The sequence below is a fragment of the Aplidium turbinatum genome, chromosome 2, assembly GCF_918807975.1.
Source record: "Aplidium turbinatum chromosome 2, kaAplTurb1.1, whole genome shotgun sequence".
NCBI classification, from domain to species: Eukaryota; Metazoa; Chordata; class Ascidiacea; order Aplousobranchia; family Polyclinidae; genus Aplidium; species Aplidium turbinatum.
The window spans coordinates 938,292-966,068 of NC_137473.1; the positions used below are offsets into that span (position 1 = coordinate 938,292).

The 27,777-nt window shown below is 41.0% G+C and overlaps 1 protein-coding gene across 1 annotated transcript in view; it reads left to right on the forward strand.

Moving 5' to 3' along the window:
* The window catches only part of LOC145765712 (hemicentin-1-like), a 69,711-nt gene that overhangs the window by 2,397 nt on the left and 39,537 nt on the right, over positions 1–27,777 (forward strand). The window contains exons 3-47 of the mRNA XM_082577536.1: positions 691–808; positions 1,389–1,511; positions 1,701–1,959; positions 2,132–2,269; positions 2,433–2,530; positions 3,557–3,722; positions 3,840–3,996; positions 4,729–4,850; positions 4,932–5,073; positions 5,197–5,324; positions 5,652–5,802; positions 7,615–7,739; positions 7,971–8,125; positions 9,292–9,454; positions 9,531–9,764; positions 9,967–10,118; positions 10,914–11,034; positions 11,105–11,380; positions 11,442–11,651; positions 11,912–12,018; positions 13,814–13,943; positions 14,104–14,350; positions 14,600–14,769; positions 14,855–14,994; positions 15,201–15,332; positions 15,819–15,960; positions 16,063–16,224; positions 18,716–18,788; positions 19,879–20,078; positions 20,354–20,542; positions 20,842–21,034; positions 21,618–21,787; positions 22,262–22,419; positions 22,740–22,866; positions 23,231–23,337; positions 23,418–23,595; positions 24,302–24,472; positions 24,550–24,663; positions 24,996–25,189; positions 25,290–25,416; positions 25,693–25,835; positions 26,240–26,472; positions 26,547–26,677; positions 26,990–27,186; positions 27,297–27,488. Of these exons, the coding sequence (XP_082433662.1) occupies positions 691–808; positions 1,389–1,511; positions 1,701–1,959; positions 2,132–2,269; positions 2,433–2,530; positions 3,557–3,722; positions 3,840–3,996; positions 4,729–4,850; positions 4,932–5,073; positions 5,197–5,324; positions 5,652–5,802; positions 7,615–7,739; positions 7,971–8,125; positions 9,292–9,454; positions 9,531–9,764; positions 9,967–10,118; positions 10,914–11,034; positions 11,105–11,380; positions 11,442–11,651; positions 11,912–12,018; positions 13,814–13,943; positions 14,104–14,350; positions 14,600–14,769; positions 14,855–14,994; positions 15,201–15,332; positions 15,819–15,960; positions 16,063–16,224; positions 18,716–18,788; positions 19,879–20,078; positions 20,354–20,542; positions 20,842–21,034; positions 21,618–21,787; positions 22,262–22,419; positions 22,740–22,866; positions 23,231–23,337; positions 23,418–23,595; positions 24,302–24,472; positions 24,550–24,663; positions 24,996–25,189; positions 25,290–25,416; positions 25,693–25,835; positions 26,240–26,472; positions 26,547–26,677; positions 26,990–27,186; positions 27,297–27,488 (7,165 nt within the window). The remainder of the gene's footprint in view (positions 1–690; positions 809–1,388; positions 1,512–1,700; positions 1,960–2,131; positions 2,270–2,432; positions 2,531–3,556; positions 3,723–3,839; positions 3,997–4,728; positions 4,851–4,931; positions 5,074–5,196; positions 5,325–5,651; positions 5,803–7,614; positions 7,740–7,970; positions 8,126–9,291; positions 9,455–9,530; positions 9,765–9,966; positions 10,119–10,913; positions 11,035–11,104; positions 11,381–11,441; positions 11,652–11,911; positions 12,019–13,813; positions 13,944–14,103; positions 14,351–14,599; positions 14,770–14,854; positions 14,995–15,200; positions 15,333–15,818; positions 15,961–16,062; positions 16,225–18,715; positions 18,789–19,878; positions 20,079–20,353; positions 20,543–20,841; positions 21,035–21,617; positions 21,788–22,261; positions 22,420–22,739; positions 22,867–23,230; positions 23,338–23,417; positions 23,596–24,301; positions 24,473–24,549; positions 24,664–24,995; positions 25,190–25,289; positions 25,417–25,692; positions 25,836–26,239; positions 26,473–26,546; positions 26,678–26,989; positions 27,187–27,296; positions 27,489–27,777) is intronic.

Consider the following 27,777-nt stretch of genomic DNA (forward strand, 5'->3'; position numbering starts at 1 on the left):
TGCTCCTTCAATTCTTAAAGTTTTGCTTTTTTTATTTTAAATATTGATTGAGTTCTTCAATATTCCAAAGAAGCAAAAGGGGTTCGTTTAATATAAAACAAATGAGAACCAATAAATAATAAGCAATGAAGTGGTGAGAAACATTAGTTCAAGAAGTTTACTGTGATAGACTTCTCTTCAACGTGTCTTATTATACGGAACAACTCAGTAAACAAGGGCCGTGGGCATCTCACTCTAGAGCAGCGTACTGTTCATAATCATGAGAAAAATCAAGAGCTGTACTTGAAAGGACATCACTTCACAATCGACGGCATGCCTTGAGTCTTGCCTAAGCCACATGCTCTTGAGCGGTCTCGAACCGGCGCCCTTTCGAACGTCCAGCCTTGGCTCTCACCACTCGGCTACTCAACCGAAAATTGTTTACTTCTGATGAACGATAGTGCACCGAAGATGCGAAAGATTTTTAGAGAACAAAAATTCTTCTTTATATGAACTAAACGTTCTAAGCTTTTTTATGAATAGATTAGTGCCGGTGTTCACTCATCTTATTTGCCCCTTTCCATATCCCCCTCCATTCAGTTGGCTACCGGCATGACTGTTATGTCATTTTATTAATTTTGTAGCGGTCTCGCTTTATATGAAGCTTAGTTTTCTTAGATTAGAACTCACCAATTGGTTTTGTATGTTCAGGGAGGCTTTGCTCATATCCTTGCCTGGTTCTTTCATCTACGTCTTCACTGATGCAAGATCTAAGGATTTTTATCAGCTCCCAGAAATCTTGCAAATTATTCAGAGGAAACAAAGTCAGGTGGGTATTTCCCGAGTGGGTATTTTCCGATTAATAACAAAACTTCACGCAATTAATAACATGATACGGTTCTTCTGGTGTGAACTAAGCTGAACTATCACAAGATGTGCAAGGTGCACTTTCACATCTTGACCTTGTGATAGTTCAGCTGAGTTCACACCAGACTTGGACAACTAGATAATTCTACAGTAGTTGTCTAATTCGATAAATTAGACTAGAGGAAAATGTCGATAATTCTAATCTAATTCGGTAAAAACTTGTTTGCTCTATCTAGTTGTTGTTCTTATCCAATCTCGAGTTTTGCTAAAAATTGTATGTGCATGCACCAAACATTTGTGTTTCATTGGTGACAGGTCCGCAAATTAATGCACCTGCCTTAAACCGGTTCGTAGTGTGATGTAGGCTGCCTGAAAAGGAAATGCCTGAAATAGGCAGCTGAAAATTTTTCAGGCCACCGTATCAAGTTAAAATTATCAATTATATCCAAGACAGTAGGTTGTTGTTGTTCATTACAATGTTATCGAGTATTTTGAGGTTTGCCGATTGAAGCTAAAGGAAAAAAATGAACATTAATTTCCAGGTTGTTTTTGTCCTGACTGGAGACTGCGAGGATCAGAACCACAAGGGATACAAAGCTTATGAAAGAATCGCCGCAACATCATCCGGCCAAGTCTTCCTCATCACTAAGGATGACGTATCCGAGGTGATGACGTTTTGAAATATTTCTTGCGTTGCGTTTATGATGTCATCATAAAATTACTTGACTTTGAACTGCATTGATAAAAGATGAAGACCTTTCGTGTCCTATGCAGAAGGACTTGTCGCGTCCCGTTAATGAGCTGAGTGCTGCCAAGTGCTTGTAGTGCTGACAAGATAATGTTCTATGTCTCAGGTGGTGAAGTTCATCGAAGTCTCGGTACAAGCTCATAAGGTTGTCCTCCTTGCGGCGGATCACTCGAGGGGAGGACAACACGATTGGACGATTCCCTTTGATCCGGAACTTCAGGAAGTGACTATATCCATCAGCGGACCCAACCGGATGTTGACTCTGGTGGATCCAGATGGGATCACCATGACCGAAGGCAACGGACTAGAAGTCCTCTTGAATCTGGAGAATGTCTTCATTGCCAACATAAAAGAACCAAAACCAGGCACGTAACATGATCCATCACGTGATCTCATAAATCTTCCTCAGAACTTTCCTCTAAAACTCTTCCTAGGTCCCAGCTGAGCAAGATCTGATACAACTGAGTTTTGGAAGACCTGTGGTTGCTGATACAAAATGATGTGGTTCCGCATCATTGAAACACGTTTTTATTTTAGGCACTTGGCGTTTAAACGCTCGGAGCTCCGGAGAGCATTCTTTACGTGTCACTGGGTTGAGCACTCTTGACTTCCAAGCGAGGTTCTCAAGGAAACCAACTTTCAACTGGACAGAAACAGAATTCCAGCCAGTTTCCGGTAATTATGTCGATGACGTATAGGCCAATGATTTTGCATCGAGCAGTTTGTTTGTTGAACCAAGCGAACGTCTTTTCGATTTGCTGCTAAGTGACAGCACACACATTGCTATAACTCTATGCTGTCAGGCCGGTTATTATATTGGTACTTTATGACATCACAGGCATTCCCTCTTACATTCTCATCAACGCTACTGGGCTCGAGAAGCCTGGCCGCTTCAGAACGCTGCGACTTCTCGACTTCGCTGGAAGAACCATTCGAGTGAGTCCTGGTTACGATGCCACTCGCCATTGGTGTACTTGTATTTATAGCAAATTGTTTAATACCAGGACGTGAATCAGTGGATGTTTGGGCAAGTAAATATCGGTCATGTGATCACAGTGCGCTATGACGTGTCGCTTTAAAATTGTTAGACTTTCACTTTAGTGTTGCACATCGCGATTTCGAATATCAACTTCTCCTCAGTGCAACTTTATAACAGGTAAACAGGTTAAACAACACGATATACGTTCTTCTGGTGCAAACGAAGCTGATCAACCTTATACATCTTGTATTAGTTCAGCTTGGTTTGCACCAGAAGAACGTATATCTTGTTGTTTAACTATTTATTATTATCCTATTTGAATAAGGGCCCTTTGAGGATGTCTCCTTTTAGGGTGAAACAGGCTGTAAAGGTTTTAGAAAGTAATAACTATACTATATTTGATGTTATTATACTTATTAACTAAATGCCTGGTGAACAGCCTCATTCAATTTTTAGTAAACAGGTTACCTGATATAAAGTTGTACGGAGGAGAATTTGATATTCGAAATCGCGATGCAACGCGATAACTTGGTGTAATTTTACTTTGGTCTTTGAATCACCAGCCACAGTCAACTGCCAAACGTAATTACTGCCAGAAGTCTGAAGTTAATGAAAGACCAAATCCAAAGAAAGCAACAATCTCGACTATGGGAAAGATGTGATCATTTCCATCAGTATTTGGCGTCTGAAACACAATGGAAAAATGTCTGAGTCTCTTCGGACATGAGCTAATTTCTACATCAGCCTGTTTCAAGTGCTCTTGTCCACAATGTCAAAAAACATCAAGTTTTGTTTCATTTTTTGCATGAACTACAGCGCTTATTATGGCACAATCAATACAAGTGTGACGTTGTTACTACAATTTTAAATTACAATCAAAAATCATGCATTTTACTTGTGAAGCATCGTTTGAAAATTGGTGTGAAGAGAAACAATTAGTTTCGAAGTAGACCAATGTCACAGTCTTGTTTGTTACGTCACAGACGGTGTCGCTATCTCGACCGCGAGATCCCAACCAGCCTTACCTGTACACAGTCGAGCCGATGGTGATGCCACGACGTCCTTTCTACATGGCGGTGTACGGACTCACTCTGGACGACTATCACTTCGTTCGCGCGACCAAGAATGCGATTATTAACATCCAGCCTGGTTAGCACGATCTTTATGACGTCATACTGGAAGACAAATGACAATAAATTGTTTGTGAACGCATAGAAACCCACAATTTTTGCGATATTTTATTTTGCTCGCTTTTGTATCTTTCAGTTGCTCCCGTTGTGGCAGTTCCTGAAACACATCCGGGATACTTTGAATATCCGGCTGAGATTCCTTGTCACGTGACGAGTCTTATCCCATACCACGTGAAGTGGAGCAGACAGATTGAGGGGGAATGGGTGGATATTGGGAGCCCCAGGTTTTACAGGTGGATCATCGTTGAAGCACAAACTCACTTGTTCCGTTTGACCCAGTTGTGGTTCCTTTTCACTTAACCACTTCATAGTATAAACAGACCGACAGGTGCCCTGGTATCTAATGCGTCGATGAAATGAGTGGAGTCTGGAAAGTTCTCCGTAGAATCATTATCATTTCGGGGCAATGGCCTCTCCTAAAATACAGAAAAAAAGTAGTTGCGGTAGTGTTTAGAAAGGTTAGATTATTGCAGACCCACACGTCACTATGTTTGGTTGACAAAACCCTGCCCCAAAAATTACTTGCTGGATCCGCCCTTGTTTTGGGGAGAAACGCAGTGAAAAGTTCTCGTAGTATTCATTTGGTTGAAAGCATATTTTCAATTTTCATACCAACTTTGAAGTCTGTGCGATTGAATGTTTGTTATATGCAGCGATCAAAGTAAACAAACGATCAATAACAATGTAAGCATGCGTGTGATATTATTCTTCAGCTGTTTGTTAATGCATTTCATTATGGATTTGAATCAATCAAACTTAGCTTGGCATTGCAAACATGCCTGCTAAGCTACAAGGTTTTGTTTAAAGTGTGGCTTATACAGAACAATCGAACGTTCAACCAAGTAGTTTGTATGCGGTGTGACGTCACGCTGTTACGTAATGTACGTGATGAAGAAGAACAAGTTCAAGTTATTACGCAATGACTTTTTTTCGACGCCATTAACCAGATGAATGGATTGTTACAGAGATTCGATAACTGATTATTACCGCATAGAGGAGGTCACGGAGATATCAGAGGGAGGATACAGATGTTTCGCGAATAACTCTTTAGGTTTTGACTTTGGAGTTACGTTTCTTGACGTAGAGGGTGAGTGTCGTGGATTGTTTTTGTCGCGTAATGCTTCTTTGTGCGACGGGATATCGATCAGTGTGATGTTTTCGCTTCCAGAGCGTCCACCCATTGTTGTTACCAATGGCAACGTGACTATAACACCAGGCGGCGAGATCGCGCTCACTTGTGATGTCACAAGCAACGTTGCGTACACAATCACGTGGTCGCGCGTGGACGGAGAAGACTTGAACAGGCTCAGGTAAGAAGCTCGGTGAGTGACGTCATCAAAAGTTGCATTGGTGACATTTCGTGTTTGTAACATTTGGGATAGCCGGATGACTTTTATCGTTGGAGCTCCAATGATGAAGTTTCATTTCCACAGAACCAGAAAACTTAGAAATGGCTCTTTGCTGATACAAAGAGCACTACCTAGTGATGAAGGACAGTACCAATGTAACGTCGTCAACATCGGTGGGGAAAGCAATGGCGTCATCGGGGTAATTGTGCAAAGTGAGTCGGTTTGTTGTTGACGTAATAGACTACGCACCATTGTACTCACGTGGTTGACACCACAGGACATGAAATTAAATATATTTTTCCAAACTGGGCCAAAGCACTTTATCACGATTCCGGAATTAATCCAATGTGTTATATAGAATTTTTGAAGGCAATATCTGGACTGCGGTGTTGAGATTAGCCTCCTGCAAAGTATTAACGACCACGAGTCACGTTTTAAACATGATCCTTACATAGGATTCAAGATGACCTACCTCGTTTCTGACGTCATACTACGCTTTGTGTCGTCACTGTTCATGTTATGACCAATATTGCATCCAGGACCTCCATCTGTGACCATCACTCCTGCAGAACGATCAAGCTTTTCGCTAGGTGGCACCATTCGTATCGATTGCACGGCCACAGGGTTGCCGCCACCAAGTGTGGAGTGGTTAAGAGGGAAAGTGTATCTTCTTGACATTGGAAAAATAAGGTGAAAAAAACTAATGTGTTTGGTGTCAAAAAACGTAATAACAAACGCTAATATGGGCTATTGTTGCATCATAATACCTCGGTAGTACCGAAACGTTACCAGTTGTCATTGTCAAATAGAACCTAACAACCAGACGACATTTAACGTAATATAATGATAAATGAACCATAGACAAACAAAACAAAGTAACCTTAGCGGAAATAATGAGAAAGGCAATATAACGCAAGAGAGCAACTCCAACTTTAAGAGGGTTTAACATGTTTTGTTGCGAAGACAGAACAATTAAAATTAAAAATCAACTCAAACGTTTTCGACACGTACGTGTGTCCTCATCAGGAATTACTTTAATCTGCAATATGCATAAGATGAAAATTATAAGATTACGAGTAAATTATACGGCGGAAAACAATTCATGTGAACATCAGTCTGTGCATCAGTCAATCAGTCACTAGAAAAAGGCAAACATGAGTGTGGCCGAAAACGTTTGTAATTTTTAGTTTATTTTCATATTATGTTAAATGCCGCGTGGTTGTTAGATTTTATTTGTCCATGGTTCAAAAAAATCACCTCTCTACCAAAATTGTATATTGTGAAATGTAGAATGTTGTCATTGTGTCGCCACATTACCTCAGCTTCAAATTCTATTTTACAATAATGAAACTTTACAGAAGTTTCAATGTCAACTATCTCCCATTGGAAACTAGAATCATTCTATGAGAAACAAAATGTAATTGTGCAACTGAGCGTTCAAATGGTCGTTCGTAGCATTGATGGAAAGTAATCTGTGACTTAATGTAATAAGTCCGTATGGATGCAATATTGGATTGTCGTTTCACTCACTTATTATTCTTGCGTAGTTCTTTAAACATATTTTACGGATTCTTATTGATATGATTAGTAACAGATAAAACAAAGCAAAGTCACGGCATTTAACATACAGCAATATACAAAAATAAACTAAAAATTGCAATCGTTTTCGGCCATACAACATGTTAGTCATTATCAAACACGTGAACGCTATTTATGGTTCAACAAAGTCACCTATGACATACACTGTATAGCCACATATCTGCTAAAATTGTGTCCATAAGTCTGTTTTAATGTGTAATGTGTTGTAGTAAGTAACTAATTAGTTTTAAAGGGCGGGGAAACCCAAATTAACTTTTGCGAGTTTTTTGTTTCAGCGTGATGTCATTGTGTACAACATGCGTTTTAGCAAAAAAAAATCCAAATTATGTTGCCCTCGTCTCGCTAAGGCCGCTTTTGTTTCATACCCGTTTGCGAGGTCTCGCGCGCATCCAGCCGTGACGCTATACGCTGTGACGTCACAAGGTACATATAGTTGTGGCCAAAATTTAAGACCAGACTTGATTTATGACGATTTTTGCATTACTTCAAAATACTGCATCAGATATAAGATGATGCATAAAGATGATGCAACTGAAACAATATCTGATGCAGTATTTTGAAGTAATGCAAAAATCGTCATAAATCAAGTCTAATCTTAAACTTTTGGCTACGGCTGTATGTACCTTGTGACGTCACAGCGTACAGCGTCACGGATGGATGCGCGCGAGACCTCGCAAACGGGTATGAAACAAAAGCGGCCTTAGCGAGACGAGGGCAACAAAATTGGGATTTTTTTTTGGTAAAACGCATGTTGTACACAATGGCATCACGCTGAAACAAAAAACTCGCAAAAAGTTAATTTGGGTTTCCCCGCCCTTTAATGTACAAATTCAAGCTATGTTAATCTCAATGTTTTGCAATGATCAAGACGAATGATGTCACGCAATGACGTCACCATTGCAGGATTGGACGTGACGGTTCCTACCTGGAAGTAGTGAACGCAGCACGCGAAGATGAAGGAGTGTACACATGCCAGGCCTCCAACAAGGCTGGAACTGACAGCGCTTCCGTGCGGTGGATTTTTACAGGTGAAATTGTTTCTATTTTCTGCCATTGTGTGGCGCTGCTGAGCAACGATGCCTTCAGCGGATGAAGCGCTGTGACAAACGCAAATTACTGTTGTTGCTGAGTTTAGACAATAAAACACTAAAACGCTTTAGAAATCCGCTTGTGTGACGTATTCTTTCAATCGTCGTCGTTTTTTGTTCCACACGTGGTTTGCCTAGAAATATTGTGACGCAGTGATAATGTCATCGCAGAGGCACCTGTGGTTTCGATTCCTGAACCAGAGTTACTGATACTGGAAGGCACTAGCGTCACAATGCGGTGCATGGCAAACGGGATTCCAGCTCCCAGCATCACGTGGAGGAAGTCAGGTCTGGGAGTCGTGACGGGGAGAAAGTACCAAGTTGCTGTAAGTTATTTGTAGGGTCGTTGCAGAAGTGTAAAAACTGTTATTGTAATTTAAGCGTTGATTAATGTTAATCTGATGTAGGGGAGAGTGGGGCTAGTCGAAAAGTTTTTTTTTTAAAGTGAAATTTAAAACAATTGGTGCATAACCTGACAACTTGAAGCGGCTTAAATTATCATCTATGATGTCCTCTATCATACAACCAAAAATAAGTATTGAATCAATTCAGCTTTTAATGGAAATTTAAAATAAACAAACATACAATTGATTTTTCAACTAACCCCATGCCTGGGGTTAGTTGAAAAACGTCAGTTTAATGCCTACTAATAAACTGGATACTCTTTTTTTCAACCAACAAACATTTACATGGGGTTGTAAGCAAATATGTTTACTTGCTTTAAAATTAAAATGCAATGAACTCTACATCTAATCATCGGAAAAACATTTTTTAATAAACGCATTGTTAAAACTTGTGATACCGCATATATAGCACTTTCCAAGTTATTCAAATTAAAATTTTACAATGTATGTCTGCTTAAAACAAGTACATTGGAACTTATACTACTTATTATCATACCACGACGATATACTCGTATCATACTACATAGTTATGCTGTTATTAAAACATTTTCCAACTAACCCCACCCACTATTTTCCAACTAGCCCCCTTAGCATATGACAAACTATTTTCCTAAAATATTCAACCATGATGCATTAAACTAAAATTTGTTTATTTCTTAGTGCTGTAGAACACCTACAGCTGACACACACCAAAAAACTTCTTCCTATCTTTAACGATATCGACGCATGAGATGTTTTCAAATACGCTAAAAAATTTACTTCGAAAGTAAGAAAACTCAAAATTGTCAGCCAAACAAACATACCTTGACTGAACAAATCGAAACTAACATGGATTGTGTGTTTTTATAAACTACTTCACATGTTGGCAGTAAATATTTAAAAAAGTTATGGAGAGTTAAAAAAATGATCATTTTTCAACAAACCCCGCCTTCCAACTAACCCCACTCTCCCCTACATTCAATGAATGCATACATATTAGTTTTAAAGAATTTAAACTTTCGGCATCTGCCGGTTTAGGAATTCTTTCTTTAAATCATCGTTGTCGTGTCCATATAATATAACGATGCAATCTCATTGTGATCACTCAGAGCGATGGGACGCTAACCATACGTCAGGCCTCGAGATCGGATGGAGGAATTTTTACATGTTGGGCCCGAAATGGGGCGGGGGAAGACCGAGGGAGTGTCAACTTGCAGGTGGGATGGGCCCCAACCTTCATAGTCACCCCAAAAGATATTGGAGTTGAATTGGGTGAGTCAAAATAGAAAATTTTAGTTGTATATTGATGACGTTAGTGACGCTACTATGACATCACTATCGTGCGTAGGTAATAACGCGACGATGCATTGTGAGGCCGACGGTTACCCCCGCCCAGAGATCACGTGGTCACGGGGGAAGAGTAGCGCCACCTTGGACAATGAACGATTCCAACAACTTCCACTGACAAACAGTTTGTTCATATCTGGGCTAACTCTGGATGACGAAGCGTCATACATATGCAGCGCTATAAACGTCTTTCGCACTGTGACGTCATCGGCTCAGTTGGCAGTGACAGGCACAGGTGAGTTCAGTGTATTCTTTTCTACTGACGAATAAACAACGATGTACAAAAACACAAATAATCATTTGTACAACAAAGATGGCAACGAAAGACCACGAGGTCAGCAGCTACCATCCAGACTGATATGAATCTTTCGTTGGTAATTCTTGTTTCAATGTTCCCTGATGTTAAACTGCTTGTAACAAAGATATGATGTAAACAGCTCTGCCTCGTGTGGACGTTGGAGAATTGCTACCACACGTCATAACTGGTCAGACCATCGTCATTCCATGCGTCATCGTGTCGGGAAATCCCCACCCCACTCGCGAATGGATGAGACGGGGAAGTCCCTTCGCCCCTCGCGGCCGAGTATCAGTGAGTCGAAGAACCATGGTCTACCGGTTCAGCATACAACATTATTAACTTTTTTATGTTACTAAAGAATTTACAGTAGTTTTCAATATACAGCACTAGCTATTCGTAATAAAAGGTTTCTGCAGACTCTTAACCTCAGTTCTGGCTTCTCGATGTTTTGGGAATTGCTAATCATAAATAATTGTAGGATCCATGTAAACGGATTCAACCAAACGTATAATAATCAATAAAAAAGCAATCAGGTTTGGTAACTACAAAAATTTATTGGTAGAGCTTTCGCCGCCGTAAAGGCGGCTTCATCAGTACTCTTATTCAAATAGAATCAAAATATTTCTATTTCAAAATCATTCTATTTGAATAAGAGTACTGATGAAGCCGCCTTTACGGCGGCGAAAGCTCTACCAAGAAATTTTTGTAGTTACCAAACCTGATTGCTTTTTTATTGATTTTTTTATTGACTAGCTATTCGTGATTGTTAGTTTTTCCATCATTCTTTTACGTAGCAAGAGTGAAACGCTTTTCATTCTTTCGCACTTTCAATTTCATCATTTGATTATATTGTGCTGTTTGCTTTCAGCTTAACTGAAGAAGATCTAGCTGCTAGCTGATCGAAATTGATTTTTAGCTTTTTGTACTGTAATTGAACTGACTCGTGTGAGAATAAATTTCTTTGTATTACAAGACATGTAACCGAGTCGTTCATTTCAAGCATTGTTGTGGGTTTGACACCAGTCACAAGATATTTCATTTCTTTGCCGGTTTCCAAGTTTTGCATTTAGCGTTATTCCGTTTCAGATCAGCAACGCTGGAAGCATTGTCATCAATGACGCTCGTCGCACCGACGCAGGGCCCTACGTATGCACGGCGACCAACGCGATTGGTGACGACAGACGAAGAGTAGACCTGGCTGTATGGGGTGAGCGAAAACGTCATCGGCATCAAAAATTCCCAATTGATTTGTAATAATAGCGTTTTGTGTTCAACAGTTTCTCCATCGATCACGCCCGGCCAATCCCGATATCATACAATTGAACGGACACCGGTGACACTTCCTTGCGCGACTACTGGGAATCCTTCTCCAGAAGTTGTTTGGATGAAGGAAGGACTTACTGCTTCTCTCAACAACCGCGCCGGCTTCCAGATGTCCGATGACGGCTCTCTCACCATCTCATCTCCCACTGAGCACGATAAGGGGGTCTACACGTGCCAAGCATCGAATCCCGCCGGAAGCGATTCAATCGACATTGACCTCGATGTTTATTGTGAGTTTTTGTTTATCTTTGTGTCAAAGTCGCTCCTCATTCTCAACTGACCTTGTTTTAGTGCGACCACGATTGGGGGAGGACACGCCAGAGCGTTATACCGTCATAGTCGACAACTCAATCACAATGGAGTGCCACGTTGCCATTAGTGACCCACCCCCGACCTACAATTGGGCCAAAGACGGAGAGTTGCTGACTGGAAATGAGGCGGGAATTGTCATGACGTCAGATGGACGCATCACTGTTTCGTCAGCAAAGATTTCCGATGCAGGTACGTCATCAGAAAACGACGTCTCGTCAATCTAAAGAACGTTACTTTTGAAAATCGTCATCATGTTTATATGACGTCAGTAAAATTTGAGCAAAGTCATCATCACTCTTTGAGTAGCATCATCATGTGTTTAACAACGTTATCTTATGTTTAGATAACGTTGAATTTTAACGTTTTAAGATGAAAAGGTGAAACAAGACGCGATCGTTAGGAATTGAACAATCTAAGCAACAAGTTTCTGATAATTCTTTAAATCCCAGGTCGTTATACATGCACCGCGAGCAACGTTGCTGGGAGTGTGAGACGAGAGATGACCCTTGATGTCCTCCTCCCTCCTCGTATAAGAAAAGGACCTTCCTCGATCAAGGTAAAATGCTTTCTATCCCTATAATTTATAATAGAATGGATGGTCATTTATTTTTGTTTGGATGCGAAACGTACATAAAACAAAAACGTACAGTGCGCATCCAATGAGAGAGTACGAAAGACCGTAGCCCTGAAGGCATATGAGGTCGTCGAGTCTGCACTCTCTCATTCAAACAGTTATACGAAAGAAAGTATTGCGTTTTTAAATAGCAAATTGACACAAAAAAGAAGAAGGAAGGAAGAACAGAAAAAAAACTAATACGGACTCAAGAAATACAAAAAAATAATAATAATAACAATGGACATAAAGTCAGGTAGTGGATGTCGCTTCTGTAGGTCTTGATTATTGAAGAAGTGTTTTTGCACATTTTACTGAAAAATTTGTAGCCTTTTTTCATGTTTTTTTCTTCATATTTTGGGGTCAATTGTTCCATACCTTGATTCCCATGCATTTTAAACTACTTCTTTATCCTCCATAGATCTTGGTGAATAGTTGGGCACCTTGCTTACTTCTTCTTCCTCGATAGATCTTGGTGAATAGTGGAGCACCTTGCTTACTTTTTCCTCCTCCATAGATCTTGGTGAATAGTTGAGCACCTTGCTTACTTCTTCCTCCTCCATAAATTTTGATGAATAGTTGAGCACCTTGCTTACTTCTTCCTCCTCCATAGATCTTGGTGAATAGTTGAGCACCTATCTTATTTCTTCCTCCTCCATAAATTTTGATGAATAGTTGAGCACCTTGCTTATTTCTTCCTCCTCCATAGATCTTGATGAATAATTGAGCTCCTTGCTTACTTCTTCCTCCTCCATAGATCTTGGTGAATAGTGGAGCACCTTGCTTGCTTCTTCCTCCTCCATAAATTTTGATGAATAGTTGAGCACCTTGCTTACTTCTTCCTCCTCCACAGATCTTGGTGAATAGTTGAGCACCTTGCTTACTTCTTCCTCCTCCATAGATCTTGATGAATAGTTGAGCACCTATCTTACTTCTAGAGCACCTTGCTTACTTCTTCTTCCTCCATAGATCTTGGTGAATGGTTGGGCACCTTGCTTACTTCTTCCTCCTCCATAAATTTTGATGAATAGTTGAGCACCTTGCTTGCTTCTTCCTCTTCCATAGGTCTTGATAAATAATTGAGCACCTTGCTTACTTCTTCCTCCTCCATAAATTTTGATATATAGTTGAGCACCTTGCTTGCTTCTTCCTCCTCCATAGGTCTTGATGAATAATTGAGCACCTTGCTTACTTCTTCCTCCTCCATAAATTTTGATATATAGTTGAGCACCTTGCTTGCTTCTTCCTCCTCCATTGATCTTGATGAATAATTGAGCACCTTGCTTACTTCTTCCTCCTCCATAAATCTTAGTGAATAGTTGAGCACCTTGCTTACTTCTTCCTCCTCCACAGATCTTGGTGAATAGTTGAGCACCTTGCTTACTTCTTCCTCCTCCGTAGATCTTGGTGAATAGTTGGGCACCTTGCTTACTTCTTCCTCCTCCATAGATCTTGGTGAATAGTGGAGTACCTATCTTACTTTTTCTTCCTCCATAGATCTTGGTGAATAGTTGAGCACCTTGCTTGCTTCTTCCTCCTCCATAAATCTTGGTGAATAGTTGGGCACCTTGCTTACTTCTTCCTCCTCCATAGATCTTGGTGAATAGTTGAGCACCTTGCTTACTTCTTCCTCTTCACCTGATCTTGGTGAATAGTTGAGCACCTTGCTTGCTTCTTCCTCCTCCAGACATCTTGGTGAATAGTTGAGCACCTTGCTTGCTTACTTCTTCTTCCATAGATCTTGGTGAACGAAGATGCGACTCTCACTTGCCACGCCACTGGTCTTCCCACTCCTGTTATTAAGTGGAGAAGAGGAGACACAGAGATTGGAGATGACTTTCATTCTCGCTTCACAGTTGTGACAGGACGTGAGTTGAATAAATTTGAGGTTTTTTATGATTTTTGATATGAATTTTCTTTCACTGCGATTTATTTTTTCATTTTGTGATAACTTGCAAGTCTGAGATCTTGTTTATCGCATCGTGGTATTTTCGTGTCAAATAGTGATTTACGTTTGTTTTTTAACAGCCGAAAGCAGCGAGTTGCGTATTACCAATGCCAAGCTGAGTGATGACGATGAATACATTTGTTTGGCAATAAATCCTGCTGGAAGAGACACATCTTCAGTGACTCTGGACGTGCAGAAGATTCCTGTAATCAGTAGTCACGCCTGCACCTTAACGTCTGACAGCAATGAGTGCACAGTAACTCTTATCGAGGCCTCAAGTCTCCGTCTCACTTGCAACGCCACGGGAGACCCGAAGCCGACTATACGGTAAAATTGGGCTTTATTTATGGTGACTCAACTTAAGCAGTTGTCTGGTTTTTGCGCATGAAAAACATTTAAGTTTTAGATGTACTGTATATTGTTTTTAACATGATTCCTAAAAGGAAAACTTGCTTTGTCGGATCCAGGCTTACGTCCGGTGGTTGAAGATGCAGATTATGTGGACGGAAAGGCCAGAAAGCCAATCTTCGTGTCCACTTAAAGGACAACTTGCCGATAAAGAAGATGTTGTTGCAGGTGGTACCATGATGGGGCGGAATTAAGTGATGAAGATGTTAATCTGAGAATAGATGCCGATGGAACTCTGATACTCTTTGTAGTCAGCGCGGATGACAACGGCCAGTACATATGCGAGGCTGAAAACGAGCGAGGCATTGTGACGGAAATCACAAATGTGAAAGTCCATGGTGAGCTCTGAAGACCACAAGCGCTTAGGTCTCTGTGGTTGTCTTCTTGTGGAATCAAATTAATGAGTTACCGTTGTTTGCTCAGAGAGACCTGAGATTGAAGGAAGTGATGGGAAGACTGAAAGTATATGGGTTCTGGAAGGAGAAGATGTGGATCTTACTTGTGAAGCGGATGCTGTTCCTCCTCCTTTAATTGTATGGTACGGAGGAGAAACCCAAGAAGAGGTAGAACTTTACAGTTTTTTTTTTTATACAACTGCTTCTCAAACATAAGCTTTTGTGTTCAATTAGTACTTAAAGTTTTCTTCAATGGTTTTTAGAGTTTTCTTGCAAGATAAGTTTCGATGGAAAGTGGTAATGTATTGTTCCACTGTAGTTATTTTGCGAACACCTCAGTTAAACATTACGTCACATGCACATTTCGTGTCCAGGTTGTTCAAGAAGATCCCGGCCATGTAACTCTTCTTCAAAGAGGAAAAACATTTCGAATTACTGGTGCAAGAGTTTCCGATACTGGATTATACAAATGCACTGCAACAAATAAAGTCGGGCAAACAAATAAGGTGATCCGTGTATTTAAGTCACTTAGTGAAGCAATAAAGCCACATGGATGTTTTTGCTTTTACTTTCAAGTTCATCAGAGGAACATTGCAAGCATGGCTGAGACAATATTCCTGATGAGCATTTGAACTTTAAAATGATTCGTGTATTTCAGCCACTTACATTGCATTGAATTATTTCATAGAATTTTTCAACTTTTCTTGATGTAAATTAGATCAGCTTCATCAAAGATAAGTTGGTTGCTTGGTAGAATATTGAAAACCTCTGGTTTGTATCGACGCGCGCGATTATGTCTTCGTGAGACAACATTCAAGGAGAAACATGAAGATCCTTTGAAAGTGGATCTTCCTTGTTTCCAGGATCAAGTAAACCTTTCAGTGTCAGGCAAAACCGGGATACGACAAAAAGGTTTCAGTGTATAAGAGTTCTAACATGAACTAGCTCATACCAACTACTCTTGCAAACGTTGACGCCATGATTTGTCACAGTACGTCAGATTGGACGTATATGTTCGGCCTTCCATCCACGACAGTGATGACGTGGCCACTCAAACTGTTATCTTGAATGACGCAGTGCAATTGGAGTGCCGAGTTGAAGGGATCCCCTTCCCACATATAGAATGGTTTAAAGGTATGAAGGCTAGATTGTCTCAATACAAGTTGAAGTTGTGATGAAATGTCTAGTTTCTAAAGTACATGGTGATAAGTTTCACTGGGTTGTGGTAATTTGCAGGGCTCACCCCGCTTGTAGCCGACGAAGAGCGAGTGGAGATACGAGACAATGGAGAGGTATTACGGATCAACCAAGCCGTGGTAACAGACACATCCTCGTACAAATGCATTGCAACTAACAGGGTCGGTGATGCTTCAAAGTTTTTTGATCTCAATGTTCATGGTAAGTCCATGATCTCCATGTCCAGCAAACTGTCGCGTCGAAGTGCACATGACGAGTTTACAATAAAGTTGTTATAAACATAAACTGGATGTCGCAATCGATATGTATAGCCCAGGCGGCAAGGTATACTCTATAATTATGTGTTGTGTTCTTTCATTGTGTGAGATTTCTAGCTGTTACAGTTGTTAGCTTATCTTGTGCAGGGTTAGTTTTAATTCCTAGATCTAATTGTTTGATCATATCATTTGGCCAAAAGACCACAGAATTGATAAAACGCAACTTAATTACAGCATTTCAAAATCACGACTTGGAACTTACTTTCAGAGAAATCAACACCTCCCAAACTGATAAAAATGTTGAGTTTCTAGATGTTAACCACCACACTTGCAAAACTTCGAACTTTAAATTTGTGACCGCCAACTACACCAAAGAAACAGCTATTGATCGCTTGTACCTCAACGGTAAATCACATCACCCCACATCTACATTCAAGGCAATCATACATGGAGAAGCATTACGACTCAGGAGATTGAATGAAACACAACACGACTACACTGCAGCACTTGAACATCTTAAAAACAAGGCTTTGAAATCAAATTTTCCCCAAAAACTTATCAAAGAAAAAATTCATCTTGCTGAAAAATGGACAGAACGGATACCTAAACCCACAGAAAAAAATGCAACCAAAGCCCACAGAGTAATCTGGCCTACATCTTTTCCTAATTTACTCAAGACCACCAACGCAGAGAAAAAACTACAGCCCAATCAAATGATGACATATAAAAAGCCAAGCACGCTGGGAAATTTACTCACAAAATACAAAAAAATTGCCCTGAATACAGTAACACCGACCAATGGCTACTTCAAACCATGCGGCAAATGTGCACTGTGTGGTAACCATGGAGCGCATAAGCCTATGGTAAAAGAATGCACCTCTATTAAATGTAAACTCAACAAAACATACAGTCTAAAACAAAAATTAACTTGCCAAAATTACGGGATATACATTGCAACGTGCACCATATGTCACGAACACTATGTAGGACAAACCATGACAAAATTTTCCACACGTTGGGCCACACATAGATCTATTTGGAACAGTTTTAATTACTTTGATAAATCCGGTGACAAAGCAGCATTATTGAAACATTATGCGAAACTCCACAATATTGAACTCAAAAAGAAACCAGCTCTGGCAGACTGCTTTGCGGTTACTTTCGCCGAACAACCCAGCAAACATTATTTAGACATCGCTGAAGATAAATGGTTACATACAATCAAAGCCACCATAAACATACAGAAATTGATTCGACCAACCACTTAAATCCCATGTCATCAGCAACCTCCGACCCCTGTGGTGTAGATTCTTCAACTATGCCCATTTAAACGTATTCTTTTTTGACGCTTTGTCTATGTAAGCTTATGGCAATGGACTGAAATTAAATTGCGTTTTTCTTTGTATTCGTCCTGTTGAACTGTTGTAATTTACTAGATGGATGCCCATTTACACTTATTCTTTATTGACGCTTTATCGATATAAACTTACGGCAATGGACTGAAACTAAATTGCGTTTTTTCTTTGTATTCGCCTTCTTAAACTGTTGTAATTTACTAGACGGATGATCAGGTTAATGTATTTCTTGAATTTTGTACCAGTATATTGTTGGAAATCGTGGGAGAACACCAGTTAAGATTTAGGCTTGCAGGTTTTGATTTTAATATTATGTAACCATCTATTCAAAATATAATTTTTATGCGTGTTGATAACATCGGAGTTTGCTTTATTTGTTCGTTTTACGTATTTTTCAAATTTTCTTCTTTTTTTACATGTGCTAGCTGAAGATGCTATTACTATAGCGAAATCGATTCTTAACTTAATAAATTACACTAAGAGGTTAGATTGTTGTGCAAATGCCAGCATTTGATAAATGCAAATTAGCAGTACCATCATAGAGTCATAACATGCTTTTTATGAAATCTCTTTATTCTTGTGATCCAACAATGACCAATGTCATGGTAATCTGGTTTCAATTAATCGCCTCTGCTCAAGTAGAAGACACTATGCAGCGTAGAGAACGATGTTGTGCAAGAAGCTGTAGCCTAATACTTTGGGCTGAGTCTGGTGAAAGTTTCTGTTTGTTTTGTTGAGCTAAGTTTGACTTGCACTTTTCTCAGCCCGTTATAGTTCGTAAAAAATTCCAGATTTGCAGCCTGGTGATGCAGCGTGACCTGGCAAGGCCAGCAGCTGTGAATGCAACTAAATAAAATGCTGCAACATGATAATAATAATAAAGCACTGTACCCTTTCTTTTGTCACTGTACCCTTTCGTTTGTCACAACTGCATGGCTTCGTGGTTTCGCCAAAAACTTGGGAAATATTGTCAGGGTTTTGGTATAATTGCAAAGATTAACTGTGCTAGAAAGTAGCGTAGGGAGATCACTGGACATCAGCGTATGACAATTTGTTGTTGATTGTTTGTTTTTGTTACAGTGCCGCCTTCTATTCGAGGAAGTGACCGCTTTTACACCCTAACAGCGAATGACCCTCTCACTCTGCAATGCGTGTAAGTCATACGCCTGGTGTCATTTCAGGGATGCAATTGGTGGAGTGTGTTTGCCTCGTACACAGCAACTCAAGCCTGATAAGTTCTAAGTTAAAATACAAAGAATAGCAAGGAAAAAAAACGCCTTGAAGCAGTGTTGCCAAAAAATGATTTTTGATTTTTCTTATCTATTACTGGAAAGTATGACAACACAATAAGTAATAACTTTATAAGTATAACAACATACCCTTTGCAGTTTATTTGGACGAACATCCCATGTATGGAAGTGTTTAAGTCTAGATAGCATTGTATAAAATTTTGTTATCTTATTGTCACTGGAATTCTTAAACTATCTGTTACTCGGTTTGCACACATTAACTCAGCCTGATAAGTTCTTGCGTAAAATAGCAATCAAGCAAAAACACTTGAAACAATATTGCACGAGAACGTGAACGTTGCCCAGCTCAGCATCTAATTTGTCAAAACCTTCATAGATTATGGACACATGCAATTAGACAACGACACATGCAATTAAACAACGACACATGCAACTACACACGACACACGCAACTACACAACGACACACGCAATTATACAACGACACATGCAACTACACAACGACACATGCAATTAAACAACGACACATGCAACTACACGCGACACACGCAACTACACAACGAAACATGCAACTACACAACGAAACATGCAACTACACAACGAAACATGCAACTACACAACGAAACATGCAACTACACAACGAAACATGCAACTACACAACGAAACATGCAACTACACAACGAAACATGCAACTACACAACGAAACATGCAACTACACAACGAAACATGCAACTACACAACGACACATGAAACTACACAACGAAACATGCAACTACACAACGAAACATGCAACTACACAACGAAACATGCAACTACACAACGAAACATGCAACTACACAAAGAAACATGCAACTACACAACGACACATGAAACTACACAACGACACATGAAACTACACAACGACGCATGTTCAGCTCACACCTCACGAAAACGTAGGAGACTTGTGGAAGTTCTTTGGCCTAGATAGCTTAGCCAAAGAATTTATTATTTTTAGTGTCACTGGAATTCCTAAACCATCGGTCGCTTGGTTGCACGATGATGTTGTTCTGACGTCACGGCCAGGCATGCGTATCAGTGACGACAATCAAGTGATTGAAGTTTCACAGACAGCAGTAGCAGATGAAGGAGCTTACGTTTGCAAAGCTACCAATGAGGCTGGAGAGGACATGCAGACTTACACTGTGACTGTCCTAGGTGAGTCCGTCAATGCTTAGTGTGGAATTTTCGTTAAAAAAGTTAAAAAATCCTGGTTAAAAAAGCGCGATGTCTCTGGCACCATGCAAGCAACCTTTCCTTTCAACTGCCATGTAATTTTCAGCTTGTATGGAGCCACATATTCTTGGGGGGTAGCTGATATTTTTGTTATAACGTTTGTTAGCGGCTACGTCATAAGGTTGTCATCATTGACACGCACAGCAATGCGCACGTAAATGCACATACGTAATAATGCCTGCGCGTTCTATATGCAGTTCCACCGAGTATTGCTGGTGACGTATCATCCAACGTCACGGTGTTGCTTGGAGCAAGCGAGACGTTGATCTGTGACGCAATAGGCAAGCCACTACCGACCATTGTCTGGATGAAAGATGGAATCCCGATCTTTTCTGGCACCGGAAATGAAGTATTGAGTTCTGATGGAAGACAATTGACCATCACGAGTCAGTATTCTGTTGCAGTAATCACCTGCCGGTGTATGACCGGTGCACTATCTAATGTGTTATGTTATAGACCAACACAATGTACCCCGCGAGCTTGTCGCTGGCCACGTGTTATTACTTAGTGATCTCTGACAGTGATTTTACATTGATTCAACGTCGGCAGATGGCAGCTTTTACTCTGTCTGGGATGCTAAAAATGTTGCCAAACTTGGTGCAATAATTTTCATTGTCATCGCCTTCGGTAGAGCAATAAACCAGCTGAGAGATTTTGTGTCTATGTCTTTATGTGGTTATCTCAGACGCCCGAGAGTCGGACGGAGGGAAATACACCTGCATCGCTTCCAATGACGTGGGAGATACAAACAAAGTTTACAACTTCGATGTTTTGGTTCCTCCCGTGATTGGCAACCCTGACCAAGAAGTGATAGCCACTAAGCATGATACGGTAACACTGATGTGCAGAGTATACGGCCGCCCATTCCCACAAATAAGGTAGGTTTCGCTTCATGACATCGACTGCTTGATTTGATCTTTATCCTCGGACTGGGAAAGCTTCTTTGAGAGCGTATTCCTGGTAGTTTCGCATACTTGTAGAGGATCTTGACACAGGGCCGGTTACCGAGATTGACACAGCGAAGTTTCCGATTGTTGAAGTGTTATTGTCTGTGAATTATTCCATCCACTATGTGCCGCTGAATGGAGAGCAGTTCTAAAAATGAGTTGCTCAAGTGCGCACCCTGAGACTCGAAACAACGCCGCTTGATCTTAAGTCGAGCTCGTAACCTTAAGTGATCACTAAAGTAAGGGATTCTGGTTCGGATCTCAGTCTGGGCAGTTACGCATACAAAGTCTTCATTGTTCATAGCCTGTCGAATGGAAAAGTTGCTGAAAACCCCTTTTTATCAACTTTTATTGTTTGATTTGTGAGAAACTTTTGAAATGTGCAATTTCGAAGATTCCGATGTTTATATCTTGATCGGAGAATAAACAATCATCGAACAGTGATTACAAATAGTAGATTATTGTTCACAGAACAATGTAGGCCTACGTTGTTTCTTAGTCTATTTTTGCACAGGTGGGAAGCATATGGGAGTCCGCTTGAATTCAATGATAGAATGTCGCTATCAAATCGCGACCAGGACCTCACAATTGTTGATGTCACAGATGAAGACGCCAAGGAATACACATGCACGGCCACCAATAGCGTTGGCAGAGACAACAAAAAAATCAACTTTATTGTTCACGGTTAGTAGATTTCTATGTAAATTATCTGCAGTCCTGACTGATCCTAGGCAGTGGTGGTCCCTGTAAAGAGTTTTTGTGGACGATTTCAACAATAACATGATGAGGTATACATTAATCCGACCTTGCAAATACACCATGAGTCGGGTTAATTTTCTGTGATTAGGGGCATGCGATCGCCCCCTTTTTCCCGGATCTGCCACTGTTCCTACGAAACAATTGGAATGCATGGAGTTGGTGAAGTGACGTAACAAATCTTGGTTTGTTGCAAACAAGCAAGAAATTATTTTGCAGTGGTTTCGAATCCTCGCGATGGCAGTTTCGACAAACAACTGAGCCGCACAGCAGTCCATCTGTGTTTCTGTATGAAAGTTGGTCACATAAAAGTACCTCATCTCGACATGTATATCCATCAGGGACGGATCAGTTTCTCGCATTGATTTTTACTAGTAACTCCACCCTCCTGCTACATTACAGTACCGGCCACAATAACTTACCCGCGACGAAATAGAGTGGAGCATACAGTCAAGGAGGGGCGCCGCTATATACTAAGATGTGTTGCAACTGGCATCCCTATTCCAACGATCACGTGGTTGAAAGATGGAGTGCGATTGGTCAATAGCAGATACGTCAGAGTGAGTATAAAGACTATCTACTAAACGACGTAGTTGCTTGATCATGACTTGGTGGTGGTGATTAGAGACTCCCCTCCAGTAGGGATCAAAGGGAGGCTAAATTACATCCTCTTCTGACTCATCCACCACACTAGAAGGGTTATATTTTTTTTTGGTTTACAAAATATATGGGTTGCATAAGGGGGGTAAAGTTGGTTTTAGAGTATTTTAAGGTTTTTGTTAAAATCAAGCTTGCAGTGAGGCTTTTCAAAATTGTCAATTGACCATTTGGCGGAACAACGGAGCTGTGCGTCCCGTAATGTAATCTCCCTATTCTCAAGGTGCGAGATAACGGAAGAGTTTTGGTGATGCTAAGAACCGACGTCAGGCGCCACGAGGGGGCGTACGAGTGCTTGGCGAATAACGAAGTTGGAGAAGACAGCCGACAGATGTCGCTAGTGGTATACGGTATGTTGCCACCATTAACAATTGTTGATGCAGGTTAATATTGTGCCTGGCGGAGGGATATTGTGCCTGACAAAAGGACAGTATGATATTTTTCTTGGGGAAAGAATATTGTGCCGGACGGAATGATATTATGCCGAGCAATAAGGCGGAGTGGTATTGTATCTCACTGCGGTGACCCGATTAAAATGTCAATTTCATCGGAAGTTTCATTTAAATTATGAGCAATATTAGTTCGTTCTGACGTCGAAAATCGAAAGATATAGTTAGTGCGGTGCCAATTCTCCAGTCAGGCCACAAGACGTGACTAGCCTAGTACACACATTGATTCCTTCCCATTCCTTGGTGTCATGTTTGTACGTTGCAGTACCTCCTGTGATATACGGACACGGTAAAACTAAGAACAAGGTGATCACCATTGGCCGATCGGAAATGCTCGAGTGCAGAATCAAAAGAGGAAAACCAACTCCACAGGTTAGTCTGCTGCTTGATTGTGACGTAACATTATTGACACGTGACACAGCTGCCACCGTAAATACGAACGCACTTTACAGATTCGCTGGTACAACAGGGACAACCAACCAATCAACGCATCGCGTGATTATGTCTTCACAAACAACAAACAGCAACTCCACATTCTGAGCACGCAGCTCCATGACGTAGGAAACTACTGGTGTGAGGCTACAAACGTGGCGGGAAGATCTCGGAAGAATTATCATTTGGACGTGATTGGTCAGTATGAACACGTGACCAATATACAACTCTCAGACTAATCAGCAACATCTGCTGAACAAGCTGATGAAGTAAAATGACGTCATTATCGCTACATTGCTGAGGTGGTGCCTTCCCACGCGAATTTCACTGGGTGGTACCTTCCTTTTCTTTGTCCCAGACAATATAATCCATCATTTTTACATTGATTCAATGTCTGCAGACGTTGAAATCTTTCCCTCAATCGCATCATTTTGCAAGTGATGAACTATTCCTGAATGCAACATGCTTACTGTTCTTTCATTTACTTTCGTGTGGTTTGCGGTCCAGAGGGTTGCGTTAACATAAATAGATGTGAATTTTTACTAACTACCGAACAAAGCAGTGGGGTGGCGGATAGGGCGCCTCGCTTTTCAGTGATGTGAAGTTTACTGTGATCTTAAAATTGATTTCACTTCTGTTAGTAAAGCTGGTTGTTGATACACACCCATAATCTTTACCCAGGGTGTAATAAATTGGGTGGGCATAATTGCTGGCACAGGAAAGGCGGCGAGAGAAAGGAACTGGCCTCCCTACTGTTGTTAGTGCGGAAGGCCGATTATTATAAAAGCCTTCGAAGCTCAGTAATTGAGTATGGGCTTTACCAACCACAGCATGTTCTAAAATTATAACGATTCGGGTGGCTATGCTTCCATGATTGCATTCCTTACCCCATTTCTTTGTGCAGTTCCGCCTTCTGTTCGCGGCGAAGGTGACACGGAGAAGATTAACGTTGTGCTGGATGATGACGTCACTTTGCAATGTCACGTGACGGGTATCCCAACACCAAGGATCACGTGGATGAAAAATGGACGCGCGGTCTCGACGCTTCGTGGCGAGAAGTTTCTGGTTTCTGCAGGTGAGTCGATAACAAGACGTGGTCAGAATTGTAACTTAATTTCACAACATCTTTCATCACGCTCTTATATTCCACAGGAGGATCAAAGTTGACTCTCACAGGAGCAGAAGAGTCCGATGCCGGCTTGTATCAATGTGTGGCAACGAACTCCGCTGGAAACTCCTCCAAAAACTTTCAACTTGATGTCTTCTGTAAGTCTTCAAGTTTGTCGATTTTAACATCATCGTTGTTGATAATGAAGATGGTGATGTTGATAATGAAGATGGTGATGTTGATAATGAAGATGCATTATGTTGATGATGATATTAATAATAATTTTTAGAACACCAGTGATACTTACTACATTAGTTCTTTAGTACTTAACTTGGTCTGCTTTGACGTCATCACAATCGCAAACGATTTAATGTGAACGACAGAACCACACTGATAATGACGATGGGTGTGAAGATTGATGATGAGCACGGACGTTTTTACTTATACATCCACTATCGACAATAAAGCTAAACTAGCCTTTACATTTCAGTGCCCCCCAGCATCGGGGGTGAGCAGATTGAAAACATCACTGTTGTCCAGAACAACCCCGCCACAATGCTCTGTGACGTAGACGCCTTCCCACCCCCTCAAATCACGTGGTTTAAGAACTCTCGGCCCCTGTTACTGGGTCCTGGGATAAGATTAAGTTCGAACAACTCTAGACTCGACATCTTATGGGCCCAGGTTCGTAACACGCGTTTCTATTATGACGTGGAATCATCTGTGTTTGTCTCGAACTGACAATGCTTGACGCGCGAGGCGTTAACAATGTGAGTTGTTCCAGGAAGATGATGCCGCTGTGTATCATTGCGAAGCTGTGAACGTCGCCGGAAAACAAAACAAGAACTTCCGACTGAAAGTTCATGTCGTTCCCACAATATCAGGACCAGCTTATTCAAGGATCGAACACGGTACTTCGAACCACGTTGTTGTGCATGCGTAGATCGTCTTCATAAGTTCTTTGTTTTTCGGCAAACATTTTAGATTTCGAGTTTTGTCTGTTTATAGTGAAACATTTCGGAGTTTACCAAAGTCATGAAAACGTCATCAACACAACCGCACAGGATCGTGGTATTTATTGACTATTCTATCAGAAGAAATTGCTGTAAAATTCAAACCGACAAGTTATCATCGTTTTGCGCTATAAAACAAGTTCAAGATAATTTTATCTTTCTGATTATTTGAAGTTGTTGGAGATCGAATAAAAATGGTGTGCGGTTATGATGGGCTGCCCAATCCAGTGGTTGAGTGGACAAAAGATGGACGGCCACTTCCCAATGGCGCTACCGTGCGGTCCGATGATAGAGTCTTAGTTATCCAGTCAGCAAAGGTGGGTTTTAAATACGATTCACAGAAGTCCTGCCATACAAAAGCAGCAGCAGGTTATTACCAAGCGACCGCAAATAAACAACGCCCCTTTTTTAATTATCCTCAGGGCCGTATACAGACTTTTTTAGAGGAGGAAAGATGCATTCAATTCAATTTTTTGACAAAGTCTAACACTTTATCATCTTCAAGTTACACTGTAAACGCTTAACTTCAATTCAAATTACTGAAATATTTTGTAAAAATTTATGAAAAGAGGGGCATGGCCCAATATCTTCCCTGCGAACCCCACTGGTTATTCTTATGGTGCAATTTTTACTTGAATTGTTGTGGATACAGCGCAATATGACGTGCATGCTGTAAAATATAAGACGAGAGATATAATATGACGTATGGGAGTCTCCACAGGTACGTCATTCCGGGTTATTCACCTGCAATGCTAGCAACGTCGCAGGTTATGCTGTGAAAGCGTATGACGTCATCATTCTTGAACCGCCTTCCATTGTTGGAGGCGATGACGTAGAAACGGTGGTGGTCAACAGAGGTGAAGAGCTTACTTTGGAATGTGACGTCACGGGTACGCCAACTCCTGAGATAGTTTGGAAGAAAAACCGAAGAAAAATTTCAAAGGTTTTTGACAGGTTGGTTTGCTTTGCCGGTTTTCGTGATTGGCTGATTTGAAAAGTGACCAGCCAATGATTGTGCTTTGTTTCAGAGCGTACACCAGCGAGAACGGACGCTATCTAACAGTGGATCAAAGTGGAGTTGAGGACTCTGGAAAGTATATCTGCATCGCCACTAATGACGTGGGAGTCGCTGACAAGCGCTTCCAAGTGGACGTCAGAGGTCGGTTGTTATGACAACAATCAGTGTAATAATGACAAGCTGACGGCGTAGGCGACTTATCGTGTTCACAAAGTCTGAAGCTACGAACTAGGTCAAGAAATGAGTGGTTTATTTCAAAATTGTGACGCAACAAATTGGAGAAAGGAAAAGCTGATCGAATGACAATCAAAGTAAAGTGTCTAAGTTGTTGTTCGTATGAAGAAGTGTCCAACCCTAAGTCAATGCTCCTAAAGCTAAATGAGCAAAACACAAAAAAGTCAAATGGCATAAAGGAAGATTACATAAATCCATTCAACAAAATTTTGATTTCAGTCCCTCCAACCATCCGGGATAGCACGGAAGTAGAACACCGCTGGGTGGCGCGTGGAAACAACATAAGTTTGTCATGTGACGCCGATGCTGTTCCTCCCCCTACTCTCGAGTGGAGAGTCAACGGGGCACCACTGACCCCCATCCCCCGAGTGAGGACCCAATCTGGCGGAAGAATCCTCTTTGTCTCCTCGGCACAGGTTTGTCCACAAAGTTTATAAAAAACTTTCTTTTGATGAGATTCCGAACCGGCTGAGTGTGTTGATCACTGGTGACGTAACAATTACGTAACAATGAAACCATGCTGCAGGATGGTGACGCAGCAATGTACACGTGTGTTGCTTCCAATGTGGTTGGCACTACGTCGCGTGACGTACAACTTGATGTCTATTCGATTCCTTCTATACCGGACAGTGACGTCATCAGCAGGCATGACGTGAATAGAGGGAAACCGTTTCGCTTGGAATGCAACGTGGTTGGATACCCTATCCCGGATGTGGAGGTAAGTACATGGATAGTTGGGAAGATTGTTTAGTCTCGGCACCAAAACGAGAGGTTGAATACCTCCAAACGAGAATCCTCTAAACAAAAAACAATACTAATCCAAAGAATAGGAGATTTTTTTCGTTCTCGGGGCCCTTGAAAAAAATCCGGTCGCTAAAATAAGCCGGCCTTAATGTAAAAGTACCCCTTGAGCTCCCTATTAAGTCTACAACCCACGGATGCCAAGTCAAGCATTGCCATAGATCAATATTTAGAAAAGTTTAATTAAGTTTGAGCTGGGTTTAGCA